Source organism: Pleurodeles waltl, chromosome 12 (genome assembly GCF_031143425.1).
Source record: "Pleurodeles waltl isolate 20211129_DDA chromosome 12, aPleWal1.hap1.20221129, whole genome shotgun sequence".
In the NCBI taxonomy this organism is placed as follows: domain Eukaryota; kingdom Metazoa; phylum Chordata; class Amphibia; order Caudata; family Salamandridae; genus Pleurodeles; species Pleurodeles waltl.
Genome location: NC_090451.1, coordinates 669,335,594 through 669,350,930, shown reverse-complemented (window position 1 = coordinate 669,350,930; position 15,337 = coordinate 669,335,594). Strand labels below are relative to the sequence as shown.

At 44.6% G+C, this 15,337-nt stretch overlaps 1 protein-coding gene across 1 annotated transcript in view; it reads right to left on the bottom strand.

Annotated features, from left to right (window-relative positions):
* The window catches only part of GOLPH3L (golgi phosphoprotein 3 like), a 154,406-nt gene extending 139,457 nt beyond the window's left edge, over window positions 1-14,949 (bottom strand). The window contains exons 1-2 of the mRNA XM_069218540.1: window positions 14,630-14,949; window positions 12,697-12,862 (exon numbers count right to left, since the gene is read on the bottom strand). Of these exons, the coding sequence (XP_069074641.1) occupies window positions 12,697-12,861 (165 nt within the window). The 5' untranslated portion in view covers window position 12,862; window positions 14,630-14,949. The remainder of the gene's footprint in view (window positions 1-12,696; window positions 12,863-14,629) is intronic.
* Between the last annotated feature and the right edge of the window lie 388 nt (window positions 14,950-15,337).

Sequence of the window (15,337 nt, the reverse complement as noted above, 5' to 3'; positions counted from 1 at the left end):
TGTTTAGTATGCTGAAGGTAGAACTTCAAGCATCGTTTGATATACAGTGTGTGGAGTCCTTTCGGCCACAGTCGATGGATTTGGGAAGAAAGTTCTCAATATCATTGGTTCGTTTAGATGAAAAGATGAAGGCACCTCAGGAATGTATCTTTGGTTTGTTCTGAGAAGAACAAAGTCATCTGAGAAAGTGAGGTATGTTTCCTTGGTGGGAAAGGCCTGTATGTCACTGACTCTCCTAATGGAAGTAAGTGCAAGGAGAGTTGCCACCTTCCATGTGAGATATTTTAGATCCGCTCTGTGTATGGGCTCGAACGGAGCTTTCATTAACTGCGAAAGGAAAATGTTTAGATGCCATGGAGGAGGAGGAGGAGGTGGTGGTCGCACAGGAGGAAAAGTGCAAAACAGACCTTTCATAAATTGTTTTATGAGCCTGGATGACCGAAGGGAGGGAGCACTTGTAGAGCATCTGTATGAGGATATAGCTGCCAGGTGAACCTTAACTGAGGCATGTCCTAGCCCAGTTTTGGATAGAGCCAGAAGGTATGATATAACTTGCTCTGGTAGAACCTTTAACGGATGTATATTGTTTTGTTGGCACCAGGAACCAAACCTTCGCCACTTGAGCCTGTAAGTCCTGTTTGTACTGTCAGCTCGCGCTCTGGACAGAATTACTTTGCATTTTTGTCAATATTCATGCCCTGGAACTCGAGAGTCATGCGTGCAATTGGATAGAGGCTGGTTCTGGATCAAATATCTGACATTGTCTCTTCGTTAGAAGGCTGTACTTGCTGGAAATTCGTAAGGGATTGGCCACCGACAGGAGAATGAGCTCCGTGTGCCAATACTGTCTGGGCCACTTGGGTGCTACGAGTATGAGCTTGCAACCCGCTGACTTCATCTTCCTGGGAAGTCTTGGGATCAACAGGAAGGGGGGAAAAGCGTATGCAAAGATCCCCGACCATTGCATCGAAAGAGCATACCCCATGACCCTAGGAGTGGGTATCGACTGGTGTAAAATTAGCATTTGGTGTTCTCGTTGGTGGCAAAGAGATCTAAGGTTGGCCCTCCCCAGTATTGAAAGATCTTGTCTACTTCCTTCTGATTGAGCTCCCATACGTGGCAACTGTCATCCGTCCTGCTGAGAGAGTCTGCCAGAGCATTGTTGATACCTGGAACGTGTTTCGTTCTCAGGGAAATCTTGTGAAAAATGAGCCATTCCTAGAGATTGTGCTTCTTTTGGGAGAGACCGAGATCGTGTTCCTCCCTGTTTGTTGACTTAGTACATGCTTGTTGTGTTGTCTGTACGGGCCAACACTGAGGATCCTGAAATCCGCGGGAGGAACGCTTTCAGAGTAAGAAATATGGTCTTTAACTCTAACAGACTTATGTGCATGTTCTTCTGCGAGTCTGACCATTTTCCCTGAATGCACGTCTTGCAAATGACCTCCCCAGTCTTCCAGAGAAGCGTCTGTTGTGATAATAAAATCTGGCATTGGAGTTAGGAAGGTCAATACCTGAGAGATATGGCTGGTATGGGACCACCATTGCAGGGTCTCTGCCATCCCTGGTGTAATACTGATTAAGTCCTCGAAGGATCCTTGAGATTGGGTCCATTGCAGTTGCAATTCCTCCTGTTATGGTCTCATTTTTAACCTTGCTAAGTGGACCAAGGTGATTGATGAGGAAATCATTCCTGGAAGCGACTTGAATTTTGGTACTGAAACTGACTTTCTTTTTGAGATCGTGGTAGCTATGTTGGCCAGCTTCTGTTGCTGTATCATTGAAAGATAAGCATTGCTTTTGACAGTGTTGAGTTCCGCACCCAAAAAGACTATTTTGCATGTCCGAAGAGTAGATGATTTGTGGAAGTTTACTGTTAGACCTAGGTTGTGAAATAATGCTAGGCAGGCGATGGTGGCCTTGGACGCCAGTGGGCAGTTGGTGCCTTTATCAGCCAGTCGTCCAAATACTGGAAGGTTTGAAAGCCCTCATTGCGGAGGGAAGCTGCGATCGGCGCAAGACATTTTGTGAAGATTTTTGGCGCTGACTTTAATCCGAACAGGAGAACTTTGAATTGGTAATGGGCACCTGCCACGGTGAACCGGAGGTATTTGCAATGCTTTGCATATATGGGGATGTGGAAATAGGATTCCTGGAGATCCAACAATGTCATGTAATCTCTGTTGTTGAGAAGGTGCAGGATATCCAACAGTGTGATCATACAGAAGGATTGTTTCCTTAGAAATTTGTTTAATTGTCTGAGGTCTAGGATCGGTCTCCATTACCCCGACATCTTTCTTATGAGAAAGAAAAAAAACAAGAATAGAACCTTAGTTGCTTCTGGTGTACAGGGACCTCTTCTATTGCACCCTTGGAGAGCATTAGGAATGCTTCTTGTAGTAGCACGTGAATATGGAGTGGATGTGATTTCGCAGGAGGGCGGTCTAGTGGTTTCTGTACACATTCTAGCGTATGAACGTGAACCACTATATCAGCACCCATTTGTCTGATGTTATATTTTCCCAATTCTGTCAATGATTGGAGATGTTCGACCCCACTGGATGGAATTGTGGGAAACATGGAACTGCAGCCGGTGCCTGATGGGGATCATTGTTTACGAGGTTGATCCTGGGTTTGTGAGGTATGTTTTCTTCTTCCACCTTGTCTGATGTAGGTGGCTGTAGATGGCTGGCTATAAGACTGTTGATAAGCTGTAGCTGTTGGTAGTGCTTATGGTAGGAAGCACAAAACGATGAGAAACCTCTACATCTGGCTCCCCAAAAGGGCTGCTTCTTGTACTGTAGGATACCCAGAGAACGAGCAGTTTCTGTATCCATCTTGATGACTTGTAGGGCGTCTTCTATGTCTTTGCCGAAAAGAGTTTCGCCATCATAGGCCATGTCTAATATTCTAAACTGGACCTAGGGCCTGAAAGAGGTTGCTTTTAACCATCCCTGCAGCGCAAAACCGCTGCTCCCACTAGCGGTCGGAATCCCGTGGAGGCTATGTCTAGGGTGCAGTCGATAATCTCTACCGAAGTACGCTCTCCCTCCTGCAGTATTTTACGTGCCTCAGGTTGTTTGTCTTCCGGAATGAGCTCAATGAAAGCGTTCATGTGAGACCACACTTGACGGTCATTGCGACCTAAAATAGCCAGGGTGTTGGCAGCACACATGGTAATAGCTGACATGGATGAGAATCTCTTGCCTACATTGTCCAGGCATCTGCCTTCCTTGTTTGGTGGGGTAGAAATAGGCGTCAATGGATTCTTAGAACGTCTTTGGGTAGCCTGAGATATGACAAACAGGTTTTTGGTGCCCTGTTAAACAGGCTGGAAAGTCCTGTGTAACCTTGTATTTCTTATTTAGTTTCAGTGGGACTGGTGGAACTGTAGCTGGATTCTCCATAATTTTTTTAACCTTCACTCCCAATAAAGTCTATGATGGGGATTGCCCTCACCAATGTTTTTGCCTGTTCTTTAAAACCATGGAGGAAGCATTCTGAGTGCGAGAGAGATGTTGGCAAATGAAAACGTGTAGCAGCTCTATCCATTAAATTATGAAAATCTCCTATACCCTCCGGTTGAGAATCTGATGGATGAGGAGGTGCCGGCGATGGTGTAGGAGCTAAACAGTCATCCCATTCATCGTTAGGACGTTGGGGAGTAAAAATCTCTCTTGCCCTTTCATCCTCTGAGGAGGAAACGCCCTCTCTGGTGGAGGGGGGCAGCCATTGCAGACGTAGGTGTGAGCCTGGGCGTTGCTGGAGAAGGAGGTATATTCCTTGGTGTAGCTGGATAGGAGGGTAGAGGCGGCTGTGTCTCAGCTGCAGTCGGAAATCTCCTCTTATAGTCTTAAAACATGGATTGCAAGTCCCGAATTAAGGAGGCAGGCATTTGTACAGCGTCTCTCCGCTAATACACTGGCTCATAGTAACGTCTTTGATGCGGATAATAAGACTGGTACTGTTGATCGTACTCATCATCCTCTTGATATTTGACATGTAACTGGGATAGGCTGTGTGCGTCACCAAAAGGCCCTTCATCCTCCGACTCCTCCCAGTCTAGCAGGTGACTATGCAGCAAGATTGTTACCTTACTAGGTGATGTATTTGCGGGATATACTGTAGATCTAGATAGTGTTGTAATCTTTACCGTGGCTTGAAGGTCAGGAGATCCAGAAGAAATGGGGATCACACTGTCTTGGCTGGTAGGAACTAGTGATATCGTCGACAGTAGTATTGTCGACGATGGTGTTGTTATTGATGGCATCGACCACAATGGTCTCATCGACGGTGTTGTCGCTGGTCTCTTCGATAGTGTCATCAACGGTCTTGTCGTCTACGGTGCTCTCATCGACGATGCTGCCCTATTCGTCGGTGCTCTCATAGAGAGAAGTGATTCGGTCGACTATGCCCTCGTCGACAAGCATTTTACCGACAAAGACTTTTCTGGAGGAGATTTTGTTGACGGCTCCAACAATGGTTGTCGCTTCTCATTGACTTGTACTGATGGAATTGGAGCTTTTAAAACAGACATCGGCGTAGTCAACGACGGTCTTGACGAGATGGTGGAGATAGTAGCTGTGGTAACTGTCATCGTCGTTACTATCGTCAACTGTAGTATTGTCGTCAACCTGAATTTAAGTGGAACCTTTTTTGAAGTCGATGGTTCTGAGGAAGGAGAACGGTTGTGGGATTTCTTCCTGCGACAAGGAGAGGATGGCTGGGAGGAAGTTGAGCCTTGTAAGGTTTTGGCACAGTCTTTATGGTACATCATGTGGTGTTTTCTGCCTTCCTCGGCCTGCCTCAGGTCAGCAGATCTAGACCTTTTATGAGGCCTTTCTGGATCACTCTCCTCACCTGAAGAACAGGATTTCACCTGTAACCATATTAACAGTCTTCCTGCTCTGTCTCTCAGGGTCTTAGCAGAGAAGGCGCGGCATTTCTTGCAGTCTTTAACCTGATGTTTAGGATGCAGGCAGTATAAACAGTCCTTATTTGGATCATACACATGCAGCCTTTTCTTGCCACAGGTCTTACAAGGGCGAAAAAGGCCTTTCTTGGAAGTATCAGACATCTTCTGAAGTAAAAAAGTTGTTTTTAGAGAAAAAAAAAATAACTGAGCAGAGCTCAGGGAGACTCCCGTCACACAACATGTGGTAGAAAATCTGAGGGAATGAGCATCTTTGGGAGCCTGATTGACCATTTGTCAAGTTTGGTTATTTTCTTTTACAAAAGGACATGGATAGGCTATATGTTAGAGTTTGTAAGCTTTATAGCCTATGGACATTTTTACTTACTGCTTTTTAGGATACTGTGGGACTCCCACTTCGAGGACAATACAAGCATGTAAATTTATGAAAGACCCAACACTGTATAAGCTGGTCTTCGTACTGTCATTTCCATGAGGTTATATGAGCACTCTGCTGGCCCCCCGAGGCAAAAACTTTTGGAAGCCTGGGTTAACTATTGTGGGAGTGGAACGTGCACAGCAGCTTCTGCTGATGTGTCCAATCCAATGCCACCATCCAACTGCTTCCACCTCCAGTCACATAACTGACCAGGAGGTCGAAACTTCACAGCCACTATCAAAATTTTAGCCCACAGTTTTCTCTTCCACATCACACTGATTTAGCTTTCATCACCCTTTCAAATCTTCATTTGGAGACAGTGCAGTTGACAGTGTATGTGTCTACAGACAACTGAGTTACGAAGAGGTGTGAGGTGCAATCTTCACCTCACAGCTCCACCGTTGCGGACTTATGCAACACAATTCCGCTGTGTAACAGTCAATGCAATGGTGGACTTCTAGAGAAGACCCAATAGGATTGCCATCCCTGATTGTCTTTCCCTTGTGCTTGAAGAGCTAGCCAAGGCCCGTGGATACACTTTAAGACAATTAAAGAATTTCTTCTACAGGACAGCTGATCCCACTCTTAGAGACTTCACTGCTCCAATACAACAGAATACAATGTCCTTACCAGTCTTAGGTGCACATAAGAACAAGAAAGCATGAGGTGACTAAGGTCTTCTCAAAACCTTCAGCTATTTATTATAACTTACACACTACTTTGCTTAATGAAAACAACCTCCTATGATGATACCGACTATAGACTACATTTTCTCACACCTCAAACTCAATGGTAGGTCTAAGACACCTTTGTACAGAGGGCTAAGGCAACACTAAGCCTATGGCTTCATGCATCCAAACGTGATCAGAGATGTGTGCAGGATATAAATGGACTTAACCTGGTGAGGCAAAGCAAAAGTAAACTGTAGGAGTGAAGGTGAGTGACCACAGCAACTGCAAACTATAGCCTGGGAAAAGTGAAGGTGAGAGACCGCAACAACTGCAAACTATAACCTGGAAAGAGTGAGGGTGAGAGGCCACAGCAACTGCAAACTATAACCTGGAAAGCGAGAAGCTGAGAGACCACAGAAACTGCAAACAGTAACCTCGAAATAGTGAAGCTGAGAGACCACAGAAAATGGAAAGTGTAACCTGGAAAGAGTGAGAGTGAAAGACCACAGCAACTGCAAACTGTAACATCGAAATAGTGAAGGTGAGAGACCACAACAACAGCAAACTATAACCTGGAAAGAGCAAAGGTGAGAGGCCACAACAACTGCAAACCATAACTGGAAAAGAGCGAAGCTAAGAGACCAAAGAATGTGCAAACTATAACCTGGCAGGTGAGAGTCTGAAACACCAAGGCAACTCCAAACTGTAACGTGGAGAGAGTGAAGCTGAGGCACCACAGCAACTGCAAACTATAACCTGGAAAGAGTGACTTTGAGAGACCACAGTAACTGCAAACTGTAATCTGGAAATGGTGAAGGTAAGAGACCAAAGCAACTGCAAGCTGTAATAACAGGGAAACTGAAGGATGGAAGGTGCTGAAGTCCTGCTACCATCATAGAGAAAGTTACGAGTGCTGTTGCAGAGTATTCTCTAATCATTGGGCATTGGCACCTCAACACAGAGGCAGGATGATAGTTTGGCCCCAGCCCCAGCTAGAAGTGCAGTTTGTGTCTCAGTTCCCCTCTCCACACAATCCAGGGCTGCTTAGAAGCAGGCTAAACCGCCAAGCTGAGTTGCATATAAAACCCTTGTGTGTTACAGCCTCCACGAAGAAGAGGGAAGAATCTGTCTTGTTCCCCATCTGGGCTAACCAGTCCTCCATTTTGAACACAAAGGATATCCTGTGCATATGTGTATGAAAAGCGGACCGATCGGCACGCAAAATCTGATCTTGAAGCACAAAGGCTGGCTCTATATTTCAGCTTAAGAAGATGTAAGTGCAAGGGGCTGGAAACTCTCCTAACCATATGCAGCTTCCCCCGAAGCTCTGACCCCAGAGGGTTTCCCCAGGGGATTTCATGGCAAATATGCCAAACAGTCACACACACTCACCCTAACTTTGTGGATCGTCACAGGCAAATGTTAAAAATAATACCAACATCCCACTGCGATTCATGACTTACACCTATCTTGACCTGACATGAGTCTCGCAGGAAGTAGGTGAAAAACTATTTTACCACTAAATACAGAAACAAGCAACTGAAAGAAAGACAATTACCTTTTGTGAAGGGCCTTCCTCTGCGCTGGAACATGTGTTGCCATGTTTTAGTAACTTTTGATCCATTTGAGTTAAGAACAATTTTTTGTTAAAATCTTCAAATTATACAGCAGGTGATGGCTCGTGTGGAAAATCCATAATTATGCAAAATAACAAGTAGCCGCAGAATTACACAATCCCAGTGGCCCCAATTCTAGTTCATACATACTGCTCAATAGTTCCCATTTCCTGCTTGATACTCTTACACTCACATAAAGACAAAAGTGCTAAGGGTGATATCCATCATCAAGTACTGTAAGAGTCAACACCAATAAACCTTCCAAGATTATCTGATCAGGTGTGGAATAACTGATGAGATCAGTCTCTAATCTAGTCCACCACGACAGGTCCCCACTAGCTACATCCTAAGGCCACTCCTTGACCTCTCACAATAACTATCAGATATGAGATGATAATAAAGTCCATCCAAGTAGAAAAGACATCACTTCTCCCTTTAACCGACTTGTGTTCAGAACCATAAACCACAAAACAAAATTTCTCAAACTGGAAAACCCAGCGCAGGTACCAACTAGGTGGACTAGGCACATGAATACCAAAAAGGGACCTACTGAGGTACTCAAAGCTGTCTGTTACTTAACACCAAAGCCGCATGTCTGTCTCTCACACTTATTCAGCCATCACACTGGTAAGTGATGCATCCCGTAACATGATAACCACACCTCGCTGGTTCTCATGCACAACATGCAAACACTTCCCACATAGGATCAAAACAAAGACAGCACACTTCCAAACAAGCAAGCTGCACAGTGTAGTGTGCTATCCATATAGGGAAGTGCTTCAGTACCCAAAAAATGGGTAGTAAGTGCTAAATACATGTTAACATAAAATACAGTCATTCTAATCTGGATATTTATCATTAAATAGCTAAGAAAAACCACTGTTAATACACTCTTGTTTTGTATGGATTCCAAAGGAGCTCAAATTTGAATAGCACTCCCATTTTGTAATAAATTAGAAGTAATTGGGATACGGGGCAGCTGGGGGTCTTCACACATACAGCTAGTATAACATCTGAAACTGGAATCCATACTTCCATGTGCATTACAGGGAGCTGTAATACACACGTTTACATTGACAAGTCAGGTACAGCACAAGCATAAGCAGTTAAAACATTTGCTTACACACACTAGAACAGGATATAGCAAGAATGAGGCAAGCCAGCAGTGCTTAATTTGAGCCAGCGGTTTATGGTGCTCGGCACCCACACTCAATTGTCAACACCGTGACTTATGATAGCCAGCCACACATTGGCACCATTTGTCCAATTTTGTGATGAATACAACCACAGTTGTTTAATAATTCCATATACATACAAAATGACTATTAGCCAGTATTGGATCTTTCATAGATTCACGTGCTTGAATAATTCCCCATTGTTGAAGGGGAAGTCCTGCGATATCATGGTAAAGCAGAATGTAAAACTATCATAGGCCATAATGGCACTAAGCTATTATTTAATGGCCTTTCTATGTCTTTCCTAAATAATTCCCTTCAGTGGCTATTCTAGGCCACTATGACCGGCAGATGTGATCAGATATCAGTTCCATCATTCACCTCATTCCAGTATCAGTCCACATACCAACAGCAAACATATCACCAACTATCTACAGCAAAACAAGGACCATGCCGAAAACCACCATATCAGAGTCGAGACACAGGTCACAAGCAATGTAACCTCCTTTCAAACCCATTCACGAGGCTGACAATGTTTCTCTTGTGGAGACTTGCTCTATTACTCGCTCCCTTTTACAAGAAGGGTTAGTGAGATACAGCCTTTCATATCCCAAGAGCCTTTTCTACGTTTCACAGACGAGTTTGTACTGCTCAGAACAAAACCAAAATTTATTGTAAAGGTCCCTTCTCAATTTCATCTAAATGAACCTATCACTGTTTGAACATTTTTTCCCAATCCATCCACATCGGCAGAAAGGGCTCTCCATGCTGTGGACATTAAACGATGTCTCAAGTTTTACGTCCACATTACTAAACATGTTTGCAAAACAGGAACAGCTAGTCTCTTATGGACAGCGTCATGGTACTGCAGTGATGAAAGCAACAACAGCACAATGGTTTTCGGCAACAATTCATTTTTACCATTCCTAGGCGGGCAAACCCCTAACAATAAAAGCTAAAGTGCATTCTACAAGAGCAGGAGCCACTTCAGCTGCTCTGTTTGCAGGCATTCCTCTGGAGAAGATATGCCGTGCTGTGATGTGGAGAGCACCCATTTGTTCACGCAGCACTACTGCCTTGAATCAACACAGCGCAGTGATGCAGCCGTGGGACAGGCGGTGTTACGCCATCCATTTTGATAAGATGATCCTGTTTCAATAGAGGTATTTTATTCACATTAAATTCAAATGTTTTTCAGAATGCTGTATATTCCTGACTGATAGTCCTATTAACATTTACCTAAACATTTCAGATATGAATACTTACTATTTCAGTCTATATCAATACACATAATATAGAAAACAAAACTATGTTGTATGGTTTACTATGAAAGAGTATTGCTTTTACCCACCATTCTCTAAGGGTACCTCAATTACCTACAATACTGCGTGCTATTCCGATTCAAGCATGTGAATCCTTTAAAGATCCAATACTGGATAAGAAAATAAGTTACTTACCTGTAAAAGCAGTTATCCAGTACTGGTATTACTAAGCAAGTACAACACATGCTTTCCCGTCTCACACCAAACAAAGGAGAACATGGGCTGGTGCGGTAATATCTCCTATTGCATACAGAACACGTAGCACGAAGAGAAGCAGGTTGTGCTCATCTCACACACAGCACGACGACAGCATGGGTAGCAATAAGGAAAGAGTCAATCAAACACAAAACAAGTGCAGCATAGGCAACAAACACCCCTTCCACATATATGAGGTACAGCAGAAACAGTGGATGCCACTATAAAAGACCCAGAACCTGTACATTTTAGACAAAAGCACTGCAGGTTTCTCTTACAGACAAAATAAGACAGCAACACTTCAAATTTCTCCTAATACACCATGTCGATGGAAGGTTAAATGTCCCCCTTAACAAGCTATGTATACCTGAAGCTTCCCCGGCTTTAGGGGGAGCCATATACCTCCTGAAAAACCCATACATCCAGGTTACTTATCCTTACATCCAGGTTACTTGACCCCCACTCAGTCTGCGGTCACAAACATTCTCCCTCAGTTGAGCAGTAGCAAGTTGACCTTGGTTATTTATATGCATCATCTGTTGGCACTCTTCAATGCAAAGGGCCTGAGGCTGGAGGCATCTACCTGTGCAGAAGGCATGAGACAAGAGCATGGACTCCTTGTGCACAGAGGTTTAAGACGTAACACAGGTCCCCTAATGTGAGTGGAGATGCTCAAAGAGGCCAAAGAAGTTGGGCAAGCAAACAGATGCCCACTGCCAGAAGATGGGATTAAGGCGCACAGTCAAAGTCTACCACCTCTCTGCAACCCACTCAACCGTCCTGGACACCCTCTTCCAAAGCTGAAACAAGCTTGTGGAAGAATATAGCAAGGAAGGTAACAGGTCTGTCAGATTAATAAAAGGAAGATTTGCTGCCTGGCTCCACCAGACTGCATGTCACTATCTGCTTCGACCACTCACTGGTGGGAAATAGGAAACAGACTAGAATGGGAAAAACTGGATCAGAGTTTACAGAAAACGCGGATCCTGTTGTAGGATAGTTAATGGAACATCAATTTGAGTGAAAACTGGTGCTTACACCACTGTAAGGAACCAAATAACAACTGTGTCATGATACACATTAAAAAAATACATTCTTTACAACAAGACAAACTCTGAAGCAGACTCAAATCCTGACATATTCTCACTTTGTAGTACCAGTGTAACCATCTTATAGATGCTAAATGACACAAGATAAAAAGATGCATAAAAAGCAAAAGTGATTATGTTATCTGCACGTAAAAGAAATGAAATTAGGGTACAAATAAAGGTCGACCAAGCATCTTATCTAGTTAAGTTTCCTGCACAGACGAGGAAAGGCTAAAAACGTCAATTGGTATTTTTCCATGTCCATTGGATGCTATTTGATTTTAGGCTCTTAAACAGGAACGCGCAAGTTCCTTCCATGTAGTGTTATAACCAGTTCATACTATAAAATACTTTATAAAACAGTCAGAGCAGCAATCTGAGCAAATTTTTCAAATGTATTATTTTACAGGCGATGTTCTCTCAATCATGGAACCTGCAAAGCCAAGAAATTATTGGAAATCAATAGGGGAAGATAGGTTACCAGTGATAGATCCCACATGTTCACCAAGTAGTTTTCTGGCAACCTTCAGATGTCAGTAATCAGTGCTGTTCATTCTAGTTCTACAACATGATAATTACCATTAATGAATAAATGCAACAGCGTGTTAAAACATCCGGTAATGTGGTTTTAGTGATTTTTACTATAGTGAAGCACAACAGCAGCCTTCTAATGAGGGCTTAAGTATTCAAAATACCATTTCTTTGTAATATAGAAAGCCTACAGATTGAACAGCAGGTTATGCGGTTGCAGCAAACATATCTGTGTATAATGTGATAGTAACAGGTTTCACTCATATGAATACAGTTCTGAGGGATAATGACCGTCTTATCTTAAGGTCTAATCCCCTGTGCAGATAACTTAACCACAATCAAAATGCTATGAAAACGAACATTTATTGTAGCAAGTTCTATAAGTAGTTATTTTTTTATTAAGGTTTGCATTTAAAAATAACATATTTTTAGATCATAAGCATGCAACTTGGTACTGCACAACAAAGCAAAAAAAAAATCTAGTTAAAATGAGGTTTTAAAGAGTACGGAATATTAGAGCAACCCCGGTGAGGAGAATGAGAGATGGTTGGCAATATCTCATCTCATTTCCAAGCAAGCATCACAAACGCTGTCCACACACAACACCTCCAAAAATGGTTAAGCTTATGTTAAAGGTTCTCTACCATAGTGAGACTGGGCAGATACTCTAAGCAGAACAGGACCTATCCCGGAACACTGAGCAGATGACATGGCACTGTCCCAAGCTCAACAATGACGACCATTTACCTCCTTATCCTTCAGGCCCAAGAGCAGCACCTCCTCCATCAGTGTGAGACGCATGTCCTTACAGTCTCCGGGGTCCTCATCCTCTCGGTCCCGGCCCGAGTCCTCATCTTCTTTCCGGTCCGAGGCATCATCTGTGCGCCGGCCACGACGGATCAGTGTGGTCATCCTAAAAGCACCAAGAAAATCAAAAGAAGGGGAAGTAAGAAACATGTTTTCGATACAAGGAACCTAATGAAATTGACAAAACATACCCCGATAGAAAGAAAACACTTCACAAAACTGAGAAAACAAGATTTCAATAAAACAAGGCTTATTAGTACCACTGCATACACCATAAAGGAAAGGTTGTTGTTCACCAAAACCTCCTGCAGGAGGAGGGAGGGGCAGAGGGACACCAATATCTCCCAGTGGTGCGATGGGACACCAGTATTTCCGGGGAGGCACAGGAGGAAGATCAATAACACTGTGTGGGTAGAACCTCTAGGATGTGAAGGTGGAGGGACATCGACGGCTACAAGAGCAGATGGATGCCAATATCTACAAGGCGGCTGAGAGACACCAACAGGAAAGAGAAGAGACCAATACTCAATGTGGGGGGCAGGAGGGACACTATTACCTCAAGAGGATGGTTATCAATATCTCTGGAGAAAGAGAATACCTGGCCCTCTAACTGATACCTCCTCGGAGGAACACCAATACCTCAGGGGGCTGGAATGCAGAAGGACACCAATACCTATGTCGGAGCCAGAGGGACACCAATTCCTAAGAGGAGGAGGTTAGGGGAGAGCTATACACCGGTGGCAGTGAAACCAATACTTCGAGGAGGCAGGACACCAATACCTCCAGGTGAATGGCGAGTAACCCATACTTCTTGGAGGAGGGAGGATCACCAGTACCAAAGTAACACCAATATCTCCATGAAAGCCACCACAACCTCCGGGGGAAGTGACCTATATACTAATAGGAGAGGGGTGACCAATACCTGTAATGGAAAAGGACACACCAGTACCTCAAATATTTGGATTGGTGCGTGTGTGGGGGGGGGGGGGTCAATTCCTCTGAAAGGGACACCATGGAGATGCAGCGTGGAGATGCAGCGTGACGATGCATGCCCGCGCTTGTGACAAGAGGCGGTCATCACTGCATTTGGAGTTCATTTTGACAGATAAACTGAAAAGAAGTCCACAAGAGCATGTTGCTTAAGCGGGGTGTTCGGGCAGCTACCTGGCCCTCTAAATATAAATATATACCGAGGAGGGGAGCACTGAACCGAGGTGGGTGGGTGGGTGGGTGGGAGGGAGGGAGGGAGGCTAGGAGCAACAGGGGCTGAGACGATGAGCCACGCAGGAGCGGAGGGGAATACACATAAATAAAAAGACACACTATAAAAGGGAGCAAACATTGAACGCAAAGGAGTTATTTGAGGGGGAAGCTCCACGTAAGGGAGAGAGCAAGAAAGCTCGCACTCTCCTGTAGAGCTAAAAGGAAAAAAAGCAGTCCACAAGAGTTTTTTGGACGACTGTAGGCAAGACCTAAGCAGAGGCATAAGAACCAATGAGGTCAAAAGATAATGCGCGAGCTAAGGAGCGGGACCGACAACTACAGCCCAGCGGGTTAAAAACAACAGCCCCAGCAAAGTGGACACCTGCCAGAGCCCAGCGGGGCTGAGTACACATCATCACAAGGCACGGTGCAGCACATACTGCAGCCCCTGATTAAGTGGGGTCTGGAGAAACAATGGGAAAGGGGGATCCACCAACGAGGTGGGGGGCATTATTATTATCAAATCACGGGGCTAGGAGGAGCAGGCACCATCTCATTATCGGGAGCAACATCCAAGAAGAGAGAAGAGGAGAGGAGAAAGGAGTTACCAGAGGCTAAATCCATAATCCGGGATGGCCACCTCAGCCTATGATGAGAAGCGGGAACGTACCTGGTGGGAGAATCCTAAAATACTGAAGAGATGACTGCACTTCGGGGAATCGCTCGGAATCTTCTCCTTGGGGAGGGGGTATTCTCCTCTGGGGTTCCTTTCAGTCAGTCTTTCTCAGGGAGGTCCTCCTCCTTAGGGACTGCTCTTGCTCAGGCGCCTCATCATCCTATACCTCAAGGGATACTCCTGAATGGAAGGGGAGCCCTCCTGCTCCTCAGTGGATACTCTCGCGGGGATCTTCAGCCGCAGGGCCTCAGATCTACAGCTCACAAACTTCAGCTACTGCAAACTTTACTTCCTGGAGTGAAGAGGGAGGTACACATTCATCCTGCTACACTGAAATAGAAAGAGTACAAAAGAGTCAGCTGCATAGAGAGGGGACGTGACGGCAACGGCGCTTCCAGCCCTGTCAAGAGCGGCGGCCATCTTAGACGGTCACAACCGGACTGTACAGGGTTGGAATCCAGGTTGGGCCACTGGTCCCTCTAAGCCTGCCGCTAACAAAGCCCAATTGCATTAACTGGAATCCAAACTCTACGATGCCGCCTTACTCAACACATTATAGCACTTTGCCCATTCAACATTTCTCCAGCGGCACTTGATCCCTGCGTCGTGCTTGTTATATGGGAGTTCCAATTGAAGATTCCTAAGTCTTGTTTTCAGTACGTTTTATGTACAATATGGCCCACCCCGGGTTCTGTTTGTACG